Source organism: Lates calcarifer, linkage group LG5, assembly GCF_001640805.2.
Source record: "Lates calcarifer isolate ASB-BC8 linkage group LG5, TLL_Latcal_v3, whole genome shotgun sequence".
NCBI classification, from domain to species: domain Eukaryota; kingdom Metazoa; phylum Chordata; class Actinopteri; family Centropomidae; genus Lates; species Lates calcarifer.
In genome coordinates this window covers 22,870,867-22,894,543 of record NC_066837.1, presented here as the reverse complement: position 1 = coordinate 22,894,543, position 23,677 = coordinate 22,870,867, and the positions used below count along the sequence as shown (strand labels likewise).

At 39.7% G+C, this 23,677-nt stretch overlaps 3 protein-coding genes across 3 annotated transcripts; all 3 read left to right on the top strand.

Moving 5' to 3' along the window:
- The first annotated feature begins 771 nt into the window (after positions 1–771).
- On the top strand, positions 772–3,885 carry lbx1b (ladybird homeobox 1b). The gene is made up of 2 exons (XM_018664606.2): positions 772–1,932; positions 2,458–3,885. The coding sequence occupies exons 1-2, from the start codon at positions 1,605–1,607 to the stop codon at positions 2,943–2,945; spliced, it is 816 nt and encodes a 271-aa protein (XP_018520122.1). The 5' UTR covers positions 772–1,604; the 3' UTR covers positions 2,946–3,885.
- A 4,826-nt stretch (positions 3,886–8,711) lies between these two features.
- Positions 8,712–12,928, top strand: cenpk (centromere protein K). Its single transcript, XM_018664804.2, has 10 exons — positions 8,712–8,816; positions 9,086–9,190; positions 9,312–9,368; positions 9,709–9,772; positions 10,054–10,100; positions 10,210–10,292; positions 10,449–10,547; positions 10,699–10,834; positions 10,942–10,995; positions 11,736–12,928. The coding sequence occupies exons 1-10, from the start codon at positions 8,814–8,816 to the stop codon at positions 11,889–11,891; spliced, it is 804 nt and encodes a 267-aa protein (XP_018520320.1). The 5' UTR covers positions 8,712–8,813; the 3' UTR covers positions 11,892–12,928.
- A 249-nt stretch (positions 12,929–13,177) lies between these two features.
- LOC108875702 (stromal membrane-associated protein 1-like) lies at positions 13,178–21,297 on the top strand. Its single transcript, XM_018664803.2, is given in 11 exon segments — positions 13,178–13,434; positions 13,896–14,029; positions 14,812–14,897; positions 14,994–15,069; positions 15,179–15,241; positions 15,366–15,441; positions 17,086–17,213; positions 18,537–18,738; positions 19,484–19,792; positions 19,795–19,820; positions 20,621–21,297. Coding segments are annotated over 11 exon segments (1,353 nt in total). The 5' UTR covers positions 13,178–13,316; the 3' UTR covers positions 20,756–21,297.
- Positions 21,298–23,677: the final 2,380 nt, after the last annotated feature.

The window sequence follows — 23,677 nt, the reverse complement described above, 5'->3', positions numbered from 1 at the left end:
TATAACGTATTGCTAACTTACCCTCAATAAGATCTGATATCAGTGCAGTGTAAATTAGCTGATAATACACAGGCATGTGATGTTTTAATAAAACATTCGTACTGGAAACATTGAACCTAAACTAACCTATAAAAAGCTAAATCCAGATATTAAAATGCGACCGTCCATTTTTTTTCTCTCTCTCATCATCTTCATCATCATCGTCACATCATGTTATGTTTTATTTTCACTGGTGCGTCCATCAGGGACGTGAAACTATAATCACTGCAATATTGACTTAGAGCACCCTGACCTGACGTTCATTATGAAGCTGAATACAATAACAACATCAGCATTAACAACAAAAACACCAAAAGGATAATAATAATAATAATAATAATAATAATAATAATAATAATAATAAAGTCCCTTTTTCGCAATAAAATTACCGACAACTTTGCTCATATAATGATGAAATTAGACACTACTGTTCTCTCTTTACATTAAAAAATGTATATAATTTTGATGAGAAATAAAAACATATGTTTTGTCCAATACTGCGTAAATTCGTTTTCGTATGCAAATAATCTGTCGTCGATTATTATTATTATTTTGCACTGCGGCGCCAAAATAAACCCATCATGTCAAACCTGGAGGACGCGGGGAAATTTGAGAGGAGATGAACTATTTCTCGGATGATATAAAAAAGGAGCCCTTTCGCCTGAGTTATGGCCCGGGTTTGGCGTAGCTGAGAGGGATGCATGCTGCTCCTTCTCTCTCGCCCCAGAGGAGGTATCATCAGAGCTGATATATGGCCCAGCTCTACATTACCTTTACAAAAACAAAGGATCATCCACGCTTTGGTATCGAGGAAAAATATCCTTCTGACTATAGCTGCGACATCTAAAATAACCCCTGAGCCGACTTATCTTTTTTTTGGACAACATCCGGTTAATCCACATACTTAAATAAAAGACTAGAAACTCCTGCTGCTCAGTTGAAACTGGAGTTTTACGCGTAAAAACGCTTAAATAGGCTACGGATTGTGATTTCTCGCCCCCCTCCTCTTCATCTCCCTCTTTCTCTCTCTCTCTTTCTCTCTCTCTCTCTTTCTGCTTCCCCTCATTTACCCCATATAGCCTATACCTATTCTGGTATCTCACCACACGACTAAATTAGACCAAAGATGATAAGAGCACAAAGCATTATAATTCCGCCGGGCTCCTCCTCCTTCCAGCCATGCGTCCTAATTAATGGGACACCCCCAGTCGCAAAAAGCCCTGCACTGGACTGCAACATAGTCAAAGAGTGAAAGGGAAGAGGGCGAAAGTGCCACTGGAGATAATTGATTACCTACCAATCAATGATAACTTGTTAGTAATCGTCAACTCTTTGGACCTCGCCATTTTCAGGGAGGCATCTCACTCATGCGGACTTGCTGCTCCCGAGGATCGACACTTTGAAGACATTCTCCTTTTGGAATAAGATTTTCTTTTCTTCACTCTCCCCTCCTCCGTATCTTTATTTTTTTAAAACCTCCCAACTGTTATGTGACTTTTCTCCCCTCGCTTTTTAACCGCTGAATATTTCAACCCGAGTCCCGCAGAAACTCTTGCGTACAACCAATGATGACATCCAAAGAGGTGGCCAAATGTGATGCAGTGGAAAACAGGAGGCGAAGTCCGCTGGACCACTTGCCGCCTCCTGCCAACTCCAACAAGCCGCTGACCCCCTTCAGCATCGAGGACATCCTGAACAAACCGTCCGTGAAACGAAGTTACACCATCTGTGGCACGGCTCATCTCATCTCGTCCTCTGAGAAGCACCGTCAGTCCAGCATCCCTCTGTCCAGCCGGGCTCTCCTCACCCAGACCTCCCCGCTCTGCGCGCTGGAGGAGCTGGCCAGCAAGACCTTCAAGGGGCTGGAAGTCAGCGTTTTACAGGCTGCGGAAGGTAAATCTCCATCTCCCAAAAATACGCACGAGAAATACACTTTATTAAAATGTTCTATTACCCTTTGTATTTGTTTTCCTCTCTTATCTAAGGGCCTGTACCAGACAGAAAATGACAATTTGGTTAATCCCGAAAAAATATTCTTTAAATGTGTTTCTTTAATAGTCAGAGCAGTTTTTTCTTTTGTGTTCACGAGTGTTTATTTTTCCTTTAAAAATGTCTTATCGAACAAAGGCGTGTTAATTTTCAGGGCAATTCCTCTACGAAATAAATCGCCACCTCTTTTCTTTAATATTAGGGCCTCGTGTGTCTGGTGCTCAATATTTCCCAGCGGTGTCTGTGTAATATTCTTGTAATTACCTGTTCCCACAAGGGCTCAAGGGTTTTAGTGTTTCACAGATCACTTTCATTGTTATTTTCTTTGCGTTAGGATCACTTTTTACGCGCATGCTGCAGCGGTGAGGATAAAATCGTGCACCTGCATAGATCGGTGATTCTCACTCAGCCTCCTTCTCTCCCTCACAGGCCGGGACGGGATGACTCTGTTCGGCCAGAGAACCACCCCGAAGAAGCGTCGAAAGTCTCGGACGGCGTTCACCAATCACCAAATCTACGAGCTGGAGAAGCGCTTCTTGTACCAGAAGTACCTGTCCCCAGCCGACCGGGACCAGATCGCGCAGCAGTTGGGCCTGACGAACGCGCAGGTCATCACGTGGTTTCAGAACCGGAGGGCCAAGCTAAAACGGGACCTGGAGGAGATGAAGGCCGACGTGGAGTCGGCAAAGGCCATAGGCCAGGTCCCCTTGGACAAGCTCGCCAAGCTCGCGGACCTGGAGAAATGCGCCAACGGCACGCTGGGCCACCCGCGAGCCGAGTCCCCCGCGCGGGGAGGCCAGCAGGAGCACGAGCTCGCTCAGAAACTGCGGACGTCGCCGCTGTCTCCGTTCTCAGACCACACAACTAGTAAAGAGTGCTCAGAGGACGAGGACGTGGAGATTGATGTGGATGACTGATGGCGCAGCGTGGGGCTGAGAAGTCGACAAACACAAAAAGACGATGAAAAAAATCCTACCGAGGACTTGTAACTTACTGCTTATATTGTATACCATATCTCAGAACATGTACCAAAATGTAATGACTTTTATATCGGCACAGATAGACCTATTCATAGTGAAGCATGAACACAGAACAAGAAATATGCAGTGGTATTTTACAATGTATTCATTAGCAAACGGTTATTTCTTGCAATCAAAGCAATATGGTCTAAAATGACATGAGTAACTTATTATTATTATTTTTTACACTATAGGCCAACACACACACACACACACCGGCACACACAGACACATTTAAACACACACACGAACACACACACCTGTTCCATATGCTTTTCCTAAAAGGCCTATCCTCACACACCACAATGGAAGTGCTCCAGTTTTCCATATTTTTGCATGTAAATGCATGATTTGATTTGTGATCATTATCTATTTATTTTTACTTTATATATATTTTTTTTATTTAAATGCTTTTGTGTTTTCTGTGAGCCAAGACGCCATTGAGTCACTTCTGTCACTGCCGGCTCCTCTCCTTCTCCTTCTCCTCCTCTTCATCATCTGACTGTAACCCTTGACTTCAGTTCATATTTGGTGTCCCGATGCTGCAGTGCATGATGATGATGATGATGATGATGATGATGATCGGAAAGGCAAACTCGGACATTCACAGCTACATGCGTTTTATGGAAATGCTCAAGCGATGGCGAGAAACAACAGCAGTTAATATTGCGGTGGTTTTGACGAGCTGTAGGCTACTTTTTAGATTTATTGTTTGGATACAATAGATTTACAGTTATAAATTTGTTATGTTTTGTACACCTGTAAGTGCCTTTCTAAAATCAGGACATTATTTGAAAACCAATGCACAGACTGTAATGTATATAGGCTACTATGGGAATAAAATGGCTTTTCTGAATATTTCTTTTATGTTGTAATTCTTGAATTAATATTGGGCTTTTTATTATGGATATAATAGCCTGGATTTTTTTTTCTACTGCAGACAAAAAAACATTTTAGAAACACGCTCTCCTTGCCAAATCCGGGCGTGCAAGCCCATCAAAAGCGGCCTATTTAGAGTTATTATACTGAACTATTTTGTCCCTTTGTGTCCTTTTCTACTAGGATGCTCAAAACATTTTGTGGCCGGGAATCTCACATCCCCTTTCACATCCTAAATGCGTATCGTGGCTTCTTGACCCCTAGACGTGTTTCTCCATTCGTGGCAAAAATTTATGTGAGAAACACAAATCTGGTGCTGGGGGAAAAAAAGACGAGGATGCCACAAAAACACAAAGTTTTGGGCCAGTTTTCTCCGGGCCTTTATAGACCTTTTTTGTTCTGCGGGACTGGGCCGTAATTTTGAGCGTAAAGCATGAAAAGTGGGGACAAATGAGCAGCGTTCCCTGATGGGACGAGCCACAAAGGAGCAGGGCCGGTCCCCCGCAGGCAGCAATACTGAGACAAGTGTGTCCCACCGCACAAAAAGGACGCAAACGTTTGGAGGCCATATGGTTTTTGAAATTTCCTCACAATTTCAGACAATTTGATGGATTGAGTTAACCCTCCTTTTAAACAGTTTAACTGGGTGCGAACAAAGGCCATAATGCCTACATAGACTCTCCCTTCATGAGGGCATCTGCGGCTATTAATGTCTAGCCCTTTTCTTTGCTTGGCGTTTTGAACAAGTCAATGAATTACAATGAAACTGCCCCTTTTTTGTGAGCCGCTTGTCTTTCTCCGCTTTTTAGCTGTGGAATAATATGTTTGACTTCTGTCCAAGAGCGTTTTCTAAACAAGAAATGGATTTTGTTGAAAGTGTTTTTAATGTTAAGTAGGGAGCCATAAAGAGTTTAGACTGTGACATTTATGCCAAAGTCTGGTTAGGGAGTCTTTTGTTTGTTTTCTTCTCATCTTTTTTTCTTCTCCTGCCTCTTTATTTCTTTTGTCTTTAAGGAGTTTAATGAAGCTGAAAACATGGTGATGTGAGAGAAAGAGTGAGAAAGAGAGAGAGAGGGAGGGAGAGGGAGAGAAAGTGTCCAGAAGAACTCTTAAGGCTACCTCCCGTTTAACCCTCTTTGTTTAGAGAAATGATAAGTAGAGCTGTCTTCTTGTGACTTGTTTTATAGTGTTTGCTTTTTGTTTTTTTTTTCTGCTTTTTTTCCTGTTTATTTTATTCCAGTGTACCTGAAAAAGTTTATAGAACTATAAGCATTTAATATGACTGAAGCTTTTGTAAATTCTCTATAGGCAAATTAGTCTCTCTCTCCATATTGAAAGTGTTTTTAATGCAAGTTGGGAGTGTGTGTGTGTGTGTGTGTGTGTGTGTGTGTGTGTGCTTATATACATACATGTATATACATACATACATCAGAGGCAGCATTTAAACATTTAATAAATGGCTTATAACACACTATTGCTAGTTGTAAATACTTATTTACGTGTTTGTCAACAACTACAGCTCCTCTTGTGAACACCATTAGTAGATACTGTGTGAACAGTTAATGATTGACAATATAGGAAATCAGTTGTAATGTTATAAACGCTGAATATATATTTATATTTATTAAGGTTTATTAAATCAAAAGTAAGCTTTGATTATAAAGGTACATCCAAAGAAAAAACAAAATATGATTCTTTGAAGCCTAAATCACTTATTACAACACTCTGTGTGGTGTGTGTGTGTGTGTGTGTGTGTGTGTGTGTGTGTGTCTTATGCTGCCTATTCTGAATCAAGCATATTTATGAAGGGAGAGAGTGTTAAGGCAGGCTAAGTTTATGGATTTCACTTGCTTATTTTATGAGGGCTTGTCAGGCGGGCCCAGCGATAAGTAATACTACAGTCTGAGGGACCACTTCGTGGTAATTAATCTGGAGGTCTTAAGTGTATTTCAGTATTTCACTTCAAGATGGAAAAAATCACTACTTCAATCGTCCGGAAAATTGAAGTTTGATGCATGAGTCCCTACTGAAACAATAGTACAGCCCTCTCTCTTTTCATCTCTTCCCCTCCCCTTTTTTATATTCTCTCTCTCTCTCTCTCTCTCTCTCTCTCTCTCTCTCTCTCTCTCTGTTATTATTTGCACCTTGTGGAAAACAGTCTCAGGTGCAAAGTGTGAATTAATATTTGAGACAGTGGTCAAATGACAGCATTTAAGTATTACACTGAATTAATTAGATTGATGTTTGCAGAAAAATTGAAAATGCTGTGTTATGTATATGCCACAAACAGTCCCTACATTTCTTATTATCATTATTACTATTACTAATATTATTATTATTGAATAAGTATAAAGAGGAGATCTGTAAATGACTTAGTTAAATCACTCTATATATCTAAATGGAGCTGAATTGTGGAGTTTTAATCATAGCCTTCCTGTGGAGCCAGTTAATACTTCAAACTTCAATTTTACGGGCGATTGAACTAAGCATGTTCCTGACAGAATTGATGTATGTATTAATTTCCTTTAACTGTTGATTAATTAGGCTGCGCTGAAGGCTCAAATGGAACGGTTTGTGTGGAAATTTGCATATTAATCAAATTCTAGTTGATCATTCAAATAATCCAGGCTGTGTGATTTTTTTGGAAGAAGCTTGAAAACATACACCATGAAAATAAGTAAATATATCCATATATATCCCCTACTACTGCTGCTGCATGTCCCCCAGATTATAATCAAACACTCAGAGAGTCAGTCTGGATATTTGGAATAAATTGCTGCTTTAGTTTTGTTGTAACAAATGCACTGATAGATTAACATGTTAACCACCAAACAACAGCAAACCTATGTGTCTGTGTGTCACAAATAAACATGAGTGTGTGAGAGAGGGAACGAGACAAGAAAGAGATGCAGATTGGCTAAACATATTTGTTATCATTTCATTTCTGTACAGTTTAGTGGGAAAAAATAGGCAAAATATTTTACAGACTGGCACCTAGTTGATGTAGAAGTTAATCTGCTACAGCGTTACAGTCTTTGTGGCAGCAGTAGGCTTCAGATCACAGGTGGCTGCAGTTTTTATGGGATGATAAATATTACAGATAGGCAGCAGAATGATAAAATGAATGGTTTTATAAATGTTAAAACAGCTTCCAACTGATGCTGTGAGGCATCAGAGAGGCGAACAAAAGGCTGCAGAAAACACAATCAATACAATATGAACCACGCAGACCATTCTAGTCCGACAATGAATTATTTAATGAGTTACTAATCTAAATGATTCTTGTAATATTTGTTGTATAGCTGGTCTGATGCTGGTTAAGGTCTAAAATGAATATGGTCAAAACTGCACCCATGATCATGAGCTCAGTATTTTTCAGCAGGGATGTGAATCAGGATTGTAACAACAACATTAAAAATCAATTCTGTCATTAGCAGCACATGCAGTAAATATGTTTTCATATAGAAAATATAATGGATAAATGTGGGTGTCGAGCATAGACAATAAATAAAGGCAAGGTGTTGGAATTATGACCTCTGGTGGTAAAGTTACTGGATATAAATGATGGGAAACTTAATTTCATAGAGTGAAACACTTAAACAAATAAATGTATAAATAAAGTGGAATGAACATAAGGTGTCCCTAATATTAGTGGTGGTTATCTGAAGGCACATTCAAATCTGATGGATTCATCCTGTAAATCAGGTGTCAGAACAAAACATGCTGGTTATGAAAAACTGTCAATGTTCAGCCTGTGATATGAAATGAAAAACAGGAGGGAAGTGGGAAAATGAACAAGGAAGTGCAGATGTTGACTAATGCTGCAAACTCAGCTGCTTGGCCACTGACATGAGAGGCAAACAGAGACACCTGCTGGTGTTTACTTGACAGTGGACTCCACTACACTGAGCAGTTAACCAGCCATAGTGTGTGTGTCTGAATGTGTGCATGTGTCAGTGTGTGTGTGAGTGAGTGTGTATCTGTATGTGCTTTGCAAAATGAAATATATTACTTGAATATCTCTCTCTCTCTTTGCTCTCTCTAATTAAACTACAAATTTGCTTTATTTGCATCATCATAATTAGACTGATTTGTCTATGCATTTAAGACAAAAAGCAGCTTGCACATACTATAATGAAAGAAAAACAAGCCTCAGCAATTCATGTTAAGCTGCTTACATGGTCAATTTTTCACAAAGAAAATAAAATTTTGTTTTGATCTGAAAATCTGTAAAATTGTTGGCAAGTAAGTTTGACTTGGGTGGGGAAAAATGGACTGTGTATTGCAAATATCTCAGATTTCTCCACTACAAGTCAAATTATTGCCTTCAAAACCTTACTTATTTGAGTAAAATGCAGAATGGCCCCTTTTAAAGTCTTATAATATAAAACTGGATTAATATTGCTGATGTAGAAGAATTTTCTTGTTTTAGCTGCTTGAATGAGCTCATTATAACTTTGGCTCTCTATATTATGAGTAGTTCCCTCTGTAACAATGAATCATATCTTTTAAGATGATCGTGCTTTTTAATGTAAAATCTTGATCTTTAGATCTAACCAGCGACTATAGCTGTCAAATAAACGTAGTGGGGTTATAAACAGGTTTCTACATCTCTATTAAGATTTGCTTCATGTTATTTGTATTTACAAACCAACAGTTTCACACTGACTTAGTCACTTCGCCCAAAACAACAGTAAATTGGTGGGAACCAAATATATGCAAAGGGCATTTACAAACACCGTTCACTGTACTTGCGCACTCCTGCGCAGCTTCAATGCTCCTCAACACTCCACGCTGTCGCAGACTTCACGTCATCAAAGTTGGCGGTATTTTTAAAAGGAGGTGTCTGTTGTTGTGGTCCGCGCAGTGAAGAAAAATTTACAAGTAATGGTAAGTCTGCACGTTGTTTGACTTGTTCTTGTGGTTCGGATATGCACATAATGAAGCAGAGTGCGATGTTTTTGTATTTATCAGAAGAAACATTGGTCCTGCTAACGTAAACCTGTACGTTTTCATTTCCCCACCTAGCCGGACAGCTAGCAAGACCTAACCTATGCACTGTACCCACTTTGCCTGTTCTTTACTCAGTAAATAAATAAAATAAAATCACACCCAAATCCAAATAGACAGCTTTTGACTTTTTGTGTTTCCGTGTTGAGGCTGAGGTGAAGCCAGGCGTCCAGGCAGCAGCAGCAGAACTGTCAGAGGCTGCTCAGTCCGAGCTGCTGGACCTGTGTGAGGATCAGTTTGCACAGCTGGAAAAGGTAAACTCGTGTTTTAACCCAAAGATCCAGACTGTGCAGCTTCTGCTGTCCTTTGACTTTAACCAATCATTGGACATGTATGAAAGGTGCAAACTGCAGACTGTGTGTCTTTGTGTTGCAGCTTCAGAATGAGATCATACTGTGTGAACCAGATTTCTGTGAGAATCCACAAGAGCAGGTGAGATTATTTTACAAGTTAATTTTCAGTGTTTCTGCAGTATCCTCCTAATGTCACTGATAACACATAGAAAACACTCGAATGAAATTAAGGTGGCTGTTAAAATTTACCACAGGCCAAGGAGATGTATTTCATTGTCTTTTTTTATTTGAACAGAATCCAAAATCATTTTTAAAAAATGATTGATCAATTATCAAATAGTTGGCAGTTAATTTTCTGTCAGTTGGCCAATTGCTTATTTTTTTAAACTTATTTTTATAAGTAATCGATAATTTAATCATTTTTCATTGTGAATGTGTCTCTATGTTTTTTTTCTGCTGTGAATATTCATCTCCAATAGTCAGTGAATCTACTGATGGCAACAGAAGCTGAATTGAAACAGTGGCTGGCAGTAGAGCCGAAATGTAAGTTCTCCATAAACACTGAGAGAAGCTGTAGTCATGATGTAATATCTTTACAGCTCAAGTATGAATATCACAAATCACTACCACAGTTTTTATGCCAGTTAAACTGGTGCATCAAGCATTACTGCTCATTCAAGATTACATTTCCGATTATGTGTCCATATCGGACTGTGATTCTTCCAAATCACAGTGAAATGTAATTGTTATATCTGCTCTATCCAATGTTTAATAAGACAAAATTAACATTTTAAAAATGTATTAACTTATTTTATACCATTCAGTGCTGGCAACAAATTCTGAAGTTTTACTTCAGGCTGGAAAAGAGGAGGTATGTTTATGTGTAAACTGCAACATTGAAGAATATGTCTCATTAAAACACCAGATTAGATGCATTGCTCGATTTACACAGTCCATTTTTCTCACTTTGTTCTCCACAGATGCTCAAACTGTGCTCTGAACTTGAGATGGTTGTTTCTTGCTATGAAGCGAAGAGAGACAAACTGAGAGAAACCAAAGAACTGTGCGTAACCTATTAGTTATGCTGCAGGCTTTCCATGACTTGCTGTCCTTCCTCAGAGCACATACATGCTTTTCAGAAGTGAATGCAGAGACTTTTCAGAGACTCGCTTTGTTTTGCTGTGTGTATTGCTCTGAAAGTTTCATGTTTGTTTTTTAGTGAACAGAAGTGGCTGGAGGAGAAGAAGCAGGTGCTGATAGCTGCCAATGATCATGTTGAACGACTTCAAAGGGAAAAGGAGAAATTATCAGAGCACACGTGAGTATGATGGCAGAGGCAGACTAAACCAGATGAGTCCAAGATATAAGATGTATCTCCTCCAGAGGCAACATGAAGAGTAACAGAAATGCAGAAAGAGGAGAAATAATGCAAAAATAATGAAATTCTGAATATTACATGCTTTCCACAGTGTACTTCAGAACACTAAGGCAAAAATCCAGAAAATGAAGGTGTACCAGGAGAGGTTGATGGAGTGTCTGGGGGATGTCCTGGAGAAGCATGTTCCTCTCCCTCAGAATGAATCCAGTGCAAACAAGAAAAAGAAGGTGCAGTGACCTGTGTTATGTTTGATGACTTGATGTTTGTGCTTTTACAGCCCATTTGAATTGTTACTACTCCAATGCTGCTTACCATAATTCTTTTTCATCCTCAGAACATTGACCTGGAGTTAAATGAAGATTTGATTTCACTCAATGAAATTCTGGAGGTGAGATTTCACTCACTACATAATCAGCATTTATCTCAAATTAATTTTCTTTGTTTAACTGAAACCATCAAATATTTAGCTTTGTTAATCCTAACAGGTGCTGACTGTCTGATAGTAAGATCTTATATTGATGAGGGAATCTAACAAGACATTTTTAGAGGTTTTTTAAACAACAAAATAAAACTTTTGCAAATAAATTTCTCACCCTGATAATGTAAAGATTTCTGTTATTCATTATATTATATTAGCCAGGATATGGCTAAATGGTTAAAGGCCTACTTTACTCTTTACTTTATGGGCCATTTCTTTTGAGGGATATTATAGCAGGTGCAATTAAAAGCATTAATAACGGCCAACTGTTTCATGTCAGCCATGTCAGCACTATGATTTGTGCATGTAGGCTCACTGGTAACAGCCATCATTAATGTAAATTACTCCTTTGCTTTTCCTGTTAGAACAAGTCAAAATATTCATTGTAATTAACTCCACTCCAGTCCACATGGATGTTGTGGCGGGAAAACTCTGACTTGTGTTCGTTGTTGGTTGATGCAGTAATGACAATAATAAAAACCGAGACTATACTAATAGCAAATACCATGTAAATATCCTTTATTTAAGAGTGAGGCACAATATCATCTCTCTCCTAATCTTTCCTGTCTCAGTACAGTATATGTTACCATATAACTGATCACCTGCACTGCAGATGTGCTGAACCCCAGTCTACCTCTGTACCCCTGCAGGTACTCATGAACAAAGTCCTGACCACACCACATGACCCCTATGTGACAATAGATGACACATTCTGGCCACCGTACATAGAGATGCTTCTGCGCTATGGGATTGCAGTGAGGCACCAGGAGAATAACTTTAAGATCCGCCTGGAAACATTCTTTTAAGGCAGTGGTGCATTAGCCATCTTAAGCACCACTTATCTACCATTGTTTCTAACTGGACTCTCCTTGTTATATATATATTTGTGTAAGCTGATAGGAGGACTAACTGTGCCGGGAAAGCAACAGGGCTAGTGATTTACTGTATGTTAATGTAGAGTGCATTACACAATGAGTATTTATAAGTTGCACATTAAGGCTATAAGTATTAATAATATACTTATTAAAAATACATATGTTTTTTTAGGTTAAGAACTCTTTTGTATGTATGGAGTAAGCACAGGTCCCTTTAGAAACTCTGAAAATGTCTAAATTTAAGTTATGAAAGTATTCAAATGTATTAGAAATCTATTTTGACACACCATAGAGCCATAGAGCACCGTAAATTGCTGGGTACTTCATGTAAAATTAGATTAATACTCAATAGGGTTGAAAGTCCTTACTTAACTACGTATTTCCTGTGATCCTATTTTCATAGCTGTTTTCATTTGCCAGGTTTAATCAGCAATGAGCAATTTACAGTCAGTTGGCAGTCTATTAAAATGAATGCAGTTTAATACAACAGTCCTGCTATAAATTCTACTTATAATGAAAGTTATAATGTTCAGTTTTTATTGAAACTGTTGAAGAGGTGTTGATTCAACTGTATGATCATTTTGAAGGCTGCAGTTTGTGGAGCTGTTGAGCTGTACTACATTACACAGAGAGGTGCGTCTGTCGTTCAACATAACACAATGCAGTTCAAGAATACAACAAACATTCTCCAGAATGATCATACAGTTGAATCTACACCTCATTTACACAGCTTCAACAAAAACTGAACATTATAACCTTCCGTAAGACAGGTGTTATTGCAGAATGGTTTCATTAGACTGCAGTATATTTAGCTGGGTGTACCTATTAAACTGATTCTTTTTTAAGTTTGTCAAAAGTAGATTTTTTTAAGATCATCAGACACCCGCGTTCCTGTATATATGTATATTATATTCATTTATGTTTTGTATATATTTTCTTGTTCATGCTTCAATAAACTTGGGAACTGCGGCTGTAGTGACCTTATGTTGTGTTCAAGAAAAAAATATATTTTTGATGTAAACGAAGCATATGGCTTTTCAGTTAAAATTCTCAATGGGGAAGTGGTGGATGAACTTTTAGTGCAGATGATGAATTTTTGATGAAAATGTAAAACTTATTTCATGAGAAACTTTGTGCGTCAGACGACGTCAGGACCATCGTCCAATCCGGTGCGGCCGCCGCGTCAGCTCTAGAATTCCTGTGGGCGGAGAAGGGATTCCGGTTCCGGGTGTTTTCATATCCCACTCGGAGGTGATCATCCCTCTGATTATGGTCTTTTACCAGAAACGTCTTTCAACTGACGACTGATTAAAGTAGAGTTCTTTTAAGTAAGAAAGTCCAACTAAAGCCGCGAATATGGCGACTCGCTCGGAGAGAGAGAAGGCCCAGAAACTGAACGAGCAGCACCAGGCCATCCTGTCCAAAATGCTGAGAGAGGAAGACAACAAGTACTGCGCCGACTGCGAGGCGAAAGGTGCGACACTCTCACTGTCGAGAATTTTCGTTTTTACTACGCAAAGTTCACAGTTTCACCCAGAATCTGCCGGTAACGCCGAGCAACAACATAGCAGCTGCGTTGTTTAGCTTAGCTAAGCTAACTCGCTAGTGTGTAACTGGCTCAGGCTAGTCAGCTGACATCTCTTCCCCTTAAGCTAAACTAAGTGGCTAACTAGCAAGCTAACTTCTCTAAACCTCCATAAGCTCCCCTCAGAGTCTCTCCCTCACCGCTGCCTTCAGCTCAGTCGTCGGGTGCTTACGGCGTTTAACAAACAGTAGCAGGTCCTTCACAGAAAAGGAGGTCTTATTTTCATGCCAGGAAAAAATGCAGAGCCTTTTCTTTGCACTTAAAAGTCACTACACGATCATGCATGTGCATATTTTTCCTCAGGCATCTCTCCATTTTCAAATCCCCATCTGGCTTTCTTGCTTTGTCAGGTCCAAGATGGGCATCCTGGAATCTGGGAGTATTTATCTGCATCCGATGTGCTGGCATCCACAGGAACCTGGGAGTACACATATCCAGAGTGAAATCAGTCAACCTGGACCAATGGACCTCAGACCAAATCCAGGTACTGTTTTCTTACTTATATACTTTGGTTCAGGTATTCAACATGACAACTTATCTATCGATGTCCTGCCTCTCGCGGTCAGTCTTGAAATAGTGTAAGCAAGTTTGGTGAGAGATTATTGTAGAATTTTTGTTTTATGGGACAGAGGAAAACTGATTTCCTTTTACTTGTGTATATCTCCCCTCTGTTAATGGTAAATCTTTCCTTTTCAGTGCTTCAAAGCTGTGACAATATCACAAGTTTCCATTTTCAAGTGTTATCCCCAGTAATATAGAATTGCACTTCAGTAAAGTTGGCAGACTTGAAAGTGACAGATCACTAACACTATGGTCAGATTCTGTGCAGCAGAGGCTGACACAATCTGCCTTTTCCTGCCTAGTGTGGATCATGCTACAAAAATATTGTACCCTACATTTCCCATAATACATCTTGATAGGTTGTCAGGCTGCTGCATCATGTTATTTGGAAGCTACCACAATTACCACCCACCTCTCACAAGCTCCATGCCACCAGCTTGCAACACAGGCTTTCTATTAAAGGGCTCTTAACCCAAGGCAAGATAACAATAAACACAGATAACATCAGATGGATCATTTTCTCATAAGTCAGAAAGCTCTGCTACAGCCACAGAAGATATTAAACCACTGTTTTCACTGGCTTAGTAGTACCACCAATAATGAGCAAACTAATCATCACATGTAAATTCAATCTTTACATATTTCAGCGTGCCTTTATGAACAGTTTCTTTCCTCTAATAACCCCTTTGTCTTTCCTGTTTTCAGAGTATACAGGAGATGGGTAACACCAAGGCCAGGCAGCTTTATGAGGCCAACCTTCCAGATAGCTTCAGAAGACCTCAAACAGACCAGTATCCTTCACTCTTAGCAGATGCACTTAAAAGAACTTAAAAGAAACACAGTTTTGGTTTGTACGTTGCCTCTTTTCCCCTTAACTCTGACCTCAGAGCAGTGGAATTCTTCATCAGGGATAAATATGAGAAGAAGAAATATTACAACAAGAATGTGACCAATGGGAGCAGTGTATGTACTGACAAAATCGTTAGCATTTCAATATAATGTGGACTCCACTGTCCATCATTATTTTCCATACTTGCCTGTGGTTCACTTTGAGTTTCTTTTGTGTTGTCAGCCAAAAGACAGTAAGAAAGAGAGGGAGCTAGACAGAGGGAGCAAGGTGTCCTCCTACTCCAAGGTATTACATACACATTCTTTCATGAATAGAGCTGTACAAACATGCTCCTCAGCATTGTTTTTGACCTGTACCAAGTTGAGTTTGTTGTCCTCATTTTAATGTGCTACCTAATTTTTTTTTCCAGAGTGAAGAGTCCAGGCCAGTTCCCAAAGTCAGTCCCTCTAAGACTTCAGAACCTTCTGTGAACCTACTAGGTCTTGGTGAGTGTCTTTTACCTGAAAATAAAAATGGTCTGAAATGGACCGTATGAATGTGCAAACTAAGATATTATTTGTGGAATCTGGCTGAATATGGCTTTAGCTTGTAATTGTTTTTTGTTTATTGCCAGCAGATCTAATAAACGACTTGGTGGCTATAAAACTGTTGAGAAGGTAGTTACATATTAATGGACTTGGGGTGCCAAGTAATTCTTGATCATTGGTATTCCCAAGGATATTTTTTATGGATAAGGCATTTAAGATCACAGTGTATTGTAATTTTATTATATGTGTTAATGTATTATTGGTGCCGGTTGCCTTTACCCCTGGCTTGGTGTAGCATGTTGATTCTGTGTTGTGGTATGCCTGTTATTGTATAACACTGAGCCCTCACAGCAGAGGGGAACTGCACTGAGCTGTGATATTGTGGTTCAGGATACAATCAGTGCCAATCCACGACCGTCTCCCTCTTCAGCCTGTGTTGTCACTATAAACTTGTTAGCTTGATGTGTATTAATCAGGCAGTGGATGTTAGAGAAAGTGACATTTTGAAAGGGTTCCCCTTTCAGTTAGTTTCTGGTGCGTATGTAACATAGCAGTCACTGTGACTGTACGTTCCCTTTCGGCTAACAGGCAGCGTCCTCGCTGGTCTTGGATCTGCTATGCTGTCTGTTGAGCTGTAATGACGTCTGCTGTTCTTTTAAGCTGCGGTTAACACATATTAAGAAACTCATCATGCAGTTTTAAGTAAAAAACGTTTGTACCAGTAAGCCACTGCAATGCTTTTTTGTGAGTTAGCAAGAGGAAGTGCCACAGCTGCTGACTCACTCACTACTAGCAGCCAAATGGTAACTTCTTGTTTCATTTTACAAGTGGATGTACTTCTAGATTTGAAAATTTTTGGAGGCTCAATCTTAAACAGAACAAATTCAGTTAAATAATATTGAGTGATGGCACAGCACAGGCATCTCAACCATATGGAAAAATGGGAAGTGAGTGTTTTTGTAATGGGTTGCAGTTATGTGGATATTCCTGTCTTGATATATAGGCAGTTGTTCTTCATAATCAAACTACAGGTTATTGTTTGTCTATTAATTTGTGTGCTTGTGCCTTGATTCTTTTCATTGCGATAGCTCCAGTATTCGTAATCAAATGGTGATACTTTATTATAACAATTTCATTTACAGTTTAAAGAAAATGACATATTTATATCACTGATTGTCTTGGAGGGCTATTGCATTATTTGGATGGAATGTTTACTGTTATTTTTGTGTTGTGGCCAATGAGCTATTAAGGGTGAGCTGATTAATTTTTTATTGTACTAACCATTATCCTCACTATGTGGGCAGTTCTGTAGCTGTGGGAGGGCAATGCAGTTAAATAAATACATAGAAAACACATATTCTTCATTAGCAAACACAAGTTCTGTTGGTTTTAAACCACTTTTCGCAGCAGTTAGAGGTTGTATTAGGATTTTATTGATGATTTTTCATAAGATTTTAGCAGATGCAGGTAGAATATCAGTGGGAAATCGTCAGTGAGTTATGTTGAGTTCTGCTAAAGTGGTCTCACAGTGTTGTTTTTCCCCAATGGCGTGTGCTTGTATTTTCCACCTGTAAAACCTGTTTTCTCACCTTCCTGTCACAGATGCACCAGCAGCTGTATCAGCTAACAATGGTAGCACGAGCACAAGCCAGAACAATGACCTGGATATATTCGGCCCCATGGTATCCAACCCCCTCCCCGTGTCCACGTCCGCAGCTCAGTTTTCTCAGGTAAGGCCAAACAAGAATTCCCTAGTCCAGGTTTAGTACTGATTTCTAAATATTGCTCAGCAGGGCTAAACAATAATGGTTGTCTGGTTGTAAAACTGAAATTAAGTGTGCAGTAAAAAATAAACAGTCAAATGATTACCATCAGCCATCAATAGGTCACAAGACAGCAACATCAATACTCGGAGAGGGTGAACTCAAATGAAAGGGAAGCAGAAACACACTTCAGGAAATGAATGCAGAAATTTACATAATTTTCATTTGTGATTATTGTATTGGTTGTTATTTTTCTAGAAATGGCAATAAATGCCCACCATTAAGGTCTTTAAAACACATGGTGACGTCTTATAAGTGTTGGTTTTCAGACCCACATAAACATAAAAGATATGATATATTTACAGAGATAGAAGCAGAGAAAAGCACCAAATCCACACATTTGAGAGGCTGGAACAAGGGCACATTTTGCATTTATATTTAATAAATGTCTACAATTACTCCATTAAGCAACATTTTTATTTAATAATTTTCTGATGATTGACTATTCATTTAATAGACTAATTATTTGCTGTGTGCGATGCTCCCACAAACATTATTTGGCCTTTCGTTGTTTTCATCTACAAAACAGAAATAACTCAGCAGGAAGTAATTTTTTTGCCCCTGCTGTAAATTACCCTGCTGCTACATTACCAAGCAAATGCACAGTCTAAATTTATTAAGTATGGAGTATCATGAGTTATTTTGTTTTGCCTAATTATTGAAGCTGAGCTTCTTGACTTCATTGAATGTTATTGTCCATGTGAGTGCGAAAACCACAAGACATTTGTGTTATGTAAACTCATGATGTCACTTTGTCATTACTGTGTCATTGCAGGTAGTGGCAAGGTAGTAAGGTAGTACTGGTAAAATAACTTGTTAGGTGTAGGGGATTTAATTATCATTAACCTGTTTATGGCTCTACCAGCTATTAACAGGTCACGAATGAAATATGAGGTGTCATTATGTAGGACAGACTATTATCACTTCAGTTACCACTAGAGGAAATATGGAAACCATTCTGTCAGACTGGGCAAATAACAGCTTATGACTGTTGCTGGCCAGTATAGCAACTAGGTCCCAAACTTAGTGTCAGGCTCCTCAGACTCACAGTTAGGTAGTATGTAGCCACGTAGAAATAGTAATTGGTGCTTTGCTGGTAATAATTTGCTTATTAATTTGTAGTTGGTGATGTAAGGGCAGCACACACGGAAGTGAATCTAAAAGATTAGTTGAATTAAATCATCACCAACACCGGTGACTGCATCCTCAGGATCTTTTCCCTCCCTCCAGGTGAGCTCCAGTAATGCGGCCAGCACTCCGACACAAGCTCCAGCAACAGGAGCCAGCTCAGGGTCAGGGCAGGGAGACCTCGACCTGTTCAGTGACAGCAGTAGCACCACTAAAACCGACGACATGGCCAAGAAGCCCCTGTCCAAGGACTCCATCCTGTCCCTCTATGGAACCAACAGCATGTCCCACCAGCAGCCCACTGGTGAGCACCACTTATTTTCAAATAACAGCTTGATTTTTATATGAAAAAAGGGTTGGGTGCCAGGCCTACCTATGATACCATGCTTTTGTTCCCACAACCAAATACTTTTTTAATGGCTTGAGAAACAAAACCATGTGTATCCAGAGAATTATTTTTTCATGAAGCAAAAGAAGCAGAAGTTATCAAAAGTTAAATGCTGTCAAAACTCCTGAACCTATACGAGAATTATCGTTTGAAATTGAAACTATTTGAAATGGCCTTAAATTGGCTAAATATTAATTTAATTAAGGAAGTTTTCGGGTCACATTTCAGTTGGTACCACAAAAATATTGATTTAATACCCAGCCCGAGTCCTATGTTGAAATTACCCTTCTCTGAGGTTGTTCTCAGCTGCAGAGTGAATTTCTGTGTATCTGTTATTAACACTATGGCTCCCAATTTTTTAGATGTTGCCATCATTCCTTTCAGCTGTGGTAACATTTTACTCAAAGAAGAAGCAGTGACATCACTACAGCAGAGTACAAAAGGAGCATGTAGATACTTGTGCACATTTCCCAACACAGTTTCAAAGAGGTTTCCTAACATCTCTGCCTGACATACAAACAGGCGTCTCAAACATGTTGTACAGCCAAATATTTTACAAGCTCTGGAGATCACCACACCCCGCATTTCAATACTGGAGTGAAAGCTATATTGTGTTTATAACGTTCCCCCCTCTCTTTTGTATGTTGTCCTCCCCCCACAGCTGGTATGTTCATGGGCCCCTCCCAGATGCAATTTCCTGTCCAGGCCCCTGCTGGTTATCAGGCCTTCCCCAGCATGGGCACGGCCATGCCACCTACAACCGTCATGGGTGCCATGATGGCTCAGAGCGGGGCAGCCATGATGGGGCCCAGTCCAGGCATGATGGTAGGGATGACAATGCCCAATGGCTTCATGGGAAACGCGCCCGCCACTGGTGTGATGGGCATGGCCCCAAGAATGATGGGACCACAGGGTGGTGCGATGCCTGCAGGCATGGTGCCTGCTCAAGGCATGTACGCCATCCAGCCTGGCAGCAGGCTCAGTGGAACATGGGTCAGGTATGGAGACAGTTTTAGCTGTGTTGGTTAATAAACAGCTCCACACTAAACCTTGTATTGTTGGATTGTGTAATGTGTGTGGCATCTGTGTCAGGTGTGATTTCATTCACGTAACCACACCCACCTGTGATGATGCATTGCACAGTAGTGTATTGTGAGAGGTTGTACTGGATAGGGTGTGGGCAGAGTATTTAGCAACCACTAGATGGCAGCACAATCATGATATTTGAACGCTTGCAGTGTCACAAATCCTTACTACACAAAATTTCTAAGCAAGTTTTGAACAGCTCTAGGAAACCAAGCTATAGCATTTTTGGGAAGACATTTTCTGTCTCTGTGAAGTTTAATAAGCAGTTGCTTTCTAAAGATGTAGTTTGACTGATGTCCAACGTCACTCAAATCATTCAAAGTATATTGTTTTTTTACTGCCTGCAAAAATTTTATATTAAAAAGATGACTGTGTAATACATAGTAGAACACAGTACAGAATTGGAGCATAGGAAGGGTGCTGACACTCTGTATTCTATAACAAATGTCTGAGCACTAGATTGCAAAAAGACTTTGGAGCTTTGATTTGAACCCAACTTTGACAGTGTATTTTCGGAAGTGAGCTTTAGCATGCATTAGAAAAGAAGCGAATATGACAGTATCTCTTAATAACTGGTATAATAATATCTCAATAAGTCTTGAGATAGTGCTTATTACTCAGGACTCAGTGGAGGTTATAAGTCAATTATTGCAGTTTTCCTTTATGTTGATGGCTCCAGTGTTACTCACAATAATCTCTCCAACATCCTCAGATGAACCAGCAGATGTCAGGGTTGACTCTCAATGGTGTGGGTGGTCAGATGGCCTTCGGTCAGCCTCCATCAGCTATGGGTGGTTGGGCTGCAACTGGATCTGGCCAGACTCTGAGCACACAGCTATGGAAGTGAGCCTTTTAGCGGGTCGGATGGTCGGGCAGAGTAAGAGTCGAGGTTGCAGAAAGTGCAAAAATTGTATCTTGTGCTTCTCTGTTCTTCACTATGAACTGATGCCCATTTCCATCACAGACCAGCCTTTGGAACATAAAAATTGTATCTCTTTTTTTTTTCCCCCTCTCCCTTTCTCTGTCTCTCTTTCTCTCTATTGTGTGAGTGAATTGGGAGTCATGCAGGATTACAGCCTGGCAGTTTCTGCCTGTCGTATGGTTTTTGATCATAACTTTTATTTTCCTTTTTTGGAAAAAAATGACAAGGAAATAACAGTCCCAACAAAAATGATATCGACATATCAGAAAAGCTGCAGGACCAGTTACACAAGCTTTTATTGTATCACTGTATCATTATAAGATTATAGAACATTTAAATGAATCGTATTTAAAGGGAGAAGATATGACTATCAAGTCTGTCAGTACTACTCCCAAATGTACAGCGCTGTATAACCTTCTTTTAAAGTACTTGTGGTTCCCCTATAAAATTAAAGTGATAATAAATAATTTGCTTTGATGTGTCCTCTATCTTTCAAGTTACATTTTTAAAGACTCAAAACGAGCATCGAACCTCAGTCCTTTACTCACCAAGAGCTGCCTCCAGCGGTGGAAAGTCACACTAGTGTTACACTAGTACACACTAGTACACACTTTTCTATCACTTCTTTTCTTCCACTGAGGTTAGCATGCTAACCAGCTAGCCCCAGCCTGTCCTGTTTCATAATGCCACCCAGAGACCCAGGGGGTGCTGGCTAGAGGGCATATTCTAACCTCTTGTAAAGGCAGGGGTGGCTGAAGCTCTTGGTAAGTAAACAGCTGATAAATGATAGTGTCAGCTATGCAGCAATAGCAAAAACTTCTGTATAGCACTTTTAATGTTGGTAATGATATAATACTTGATCTTGACTTTAGACGACAAAGCATTGGTGCTGTCAGTGTGTTAGTGGAGAATGTAACTCACACCATGGTGGAAGGAAGAACTGTCTGTGCACTGGGCTGGGGGAAAACACTCACTCAGGATACTCACTTACCTCTCCCACTTTCCTAACCTCTGATCCAGGTTGTCACTGAGGCACTGAATCTAACACAGCACTGTGAGTTAGACTGCATTTTGTATACTGTAAGTCTAGATAACAGCCCTACTGTCACAAAATGATGTTGAGCCATTGCAAACCATTAGAACATGTATTGGGGAACATGACATGTGCAGCTCCTGAAGGTTTCTTGGTCATCGCAGCCATGTCCTACTGTAAGGCATTATTGCTCTTGCCCTCTAGATGGCAGTATTGTTGAGCTAGAAAATTCTTCATAGCATGAACATTGTCGCACATCATTTCAATTGAAGAAGTTGCTTTTTAAAAGGTTTAGTTGACCCAGTCTATTGCATGGTCAGGCTAGATAGTTGCTGTGGCCAGGGAGTACTTGGGTCAACTAAACTACAACTTTTAAAACAATTTCAGAGTTGTTTAATTGTTCTTTGTGCACTATTATTGAGTTGAGCTAGCAGTACTAAACCAATTAGCCCCCTCACTTCAGTTTGAGATGTTGTTTAAACAATAGAGCCCACGTAGCATCATATCACATATACTTTGTTCAATCTCTATACTAATGTAAACACAGGAACCCATAGCTCATGCTTTAATGGCTCTGAACAAAATATCCTCAAAAAACAGATGCATTTGCTAAATAAATCAGTCCTTAAATTATCATCTTTGTAAGATGTTTTCTTCAAATTGACACTTCATCCAAGTTTCAACTTACTGCCAAAGTGTTGAGAAACTATGATGCATGTGTTTTTGGCAGTTGCCTGAACATTACACCAGTTTCAGACATGATAAATCACTGTGGCTGTCACAAGGTGCAACATCTGTCTCTACAGGTTTAAATCAGGTTTTATTAGGTGTCTAATGTTTGTGAGCAACAACAACCTGATTATTTAAAAGTACAGGAGACCAGCAGCTGGTGGCAGTGTTGTATTAACTCTTGTAAGAGAAGGGAGGTGCCCTGTTCAGTCTGTGGCCAAATCACCTACGGTACATCTCAGTATGCTGGCAACACTTTATGTTTACTGATCAGTGCCAATATATAAATATGTTTTTATTTAATTTCTAGTTGCCCCAATGGGCATTTTAGTTGTTGCTGAGCTTTTTCCCCCTCCTAACATTTGTTAGATAGTACTGCATACAGAATATCAGGTTTTTTTTACAATTGGTGCAATGAATGCACTTTTGTTCAAGTTTATTGCAAGCCTTCACACAAACTTACAGAGTTTGGAAAATCATAGTCACCCTACAGTAGCAGCAGTAGCAGTTTTGTAGGGAAAATGTGCCTCACTCTGCCTCTGAGTGGTTTTGATCAGTAGTTCTTTCACTGGATACTTACTCTCTGAGTTTTGTGTATCTTAACAGGGATTTCAACAGAATGTGTTTCTTTAAACACATACTGTGTCTAAGTTTGGGTTTCTCCACCTAGTGCATGCTGGGTTATGCTCCAGTACACATCCACCCTGCCCATGGGAGGCTTTATAAGTGAATGTGATTTGAAGAATCTGTCATACAGTCAATGCAGAAAAATGCTACAGGATCAAACATATCCTTTGTATAAGCTCAGTCTTTTATGGTATCATTCATTGAATATAGAATACTGTTAAGCTGTTGTAAGCATTGTGAGCCCTGCCCAAATATGCAGTATGTAGTAAGTAGGGCGTGGTTCCTCAAACCAGCTCTACCTGTTAATCCCCCACCTTTTAGCCATCCCACAGTACCCAGTCAGACCCACATGCTTTCTTATTAAAACAACAAGGGTTACGAGACGATACCCAACCCTGGTAACAGTATCTGAATGGTGGGAATGGACTGACAGTGACTGTTCTTGCTTGCACAGGATG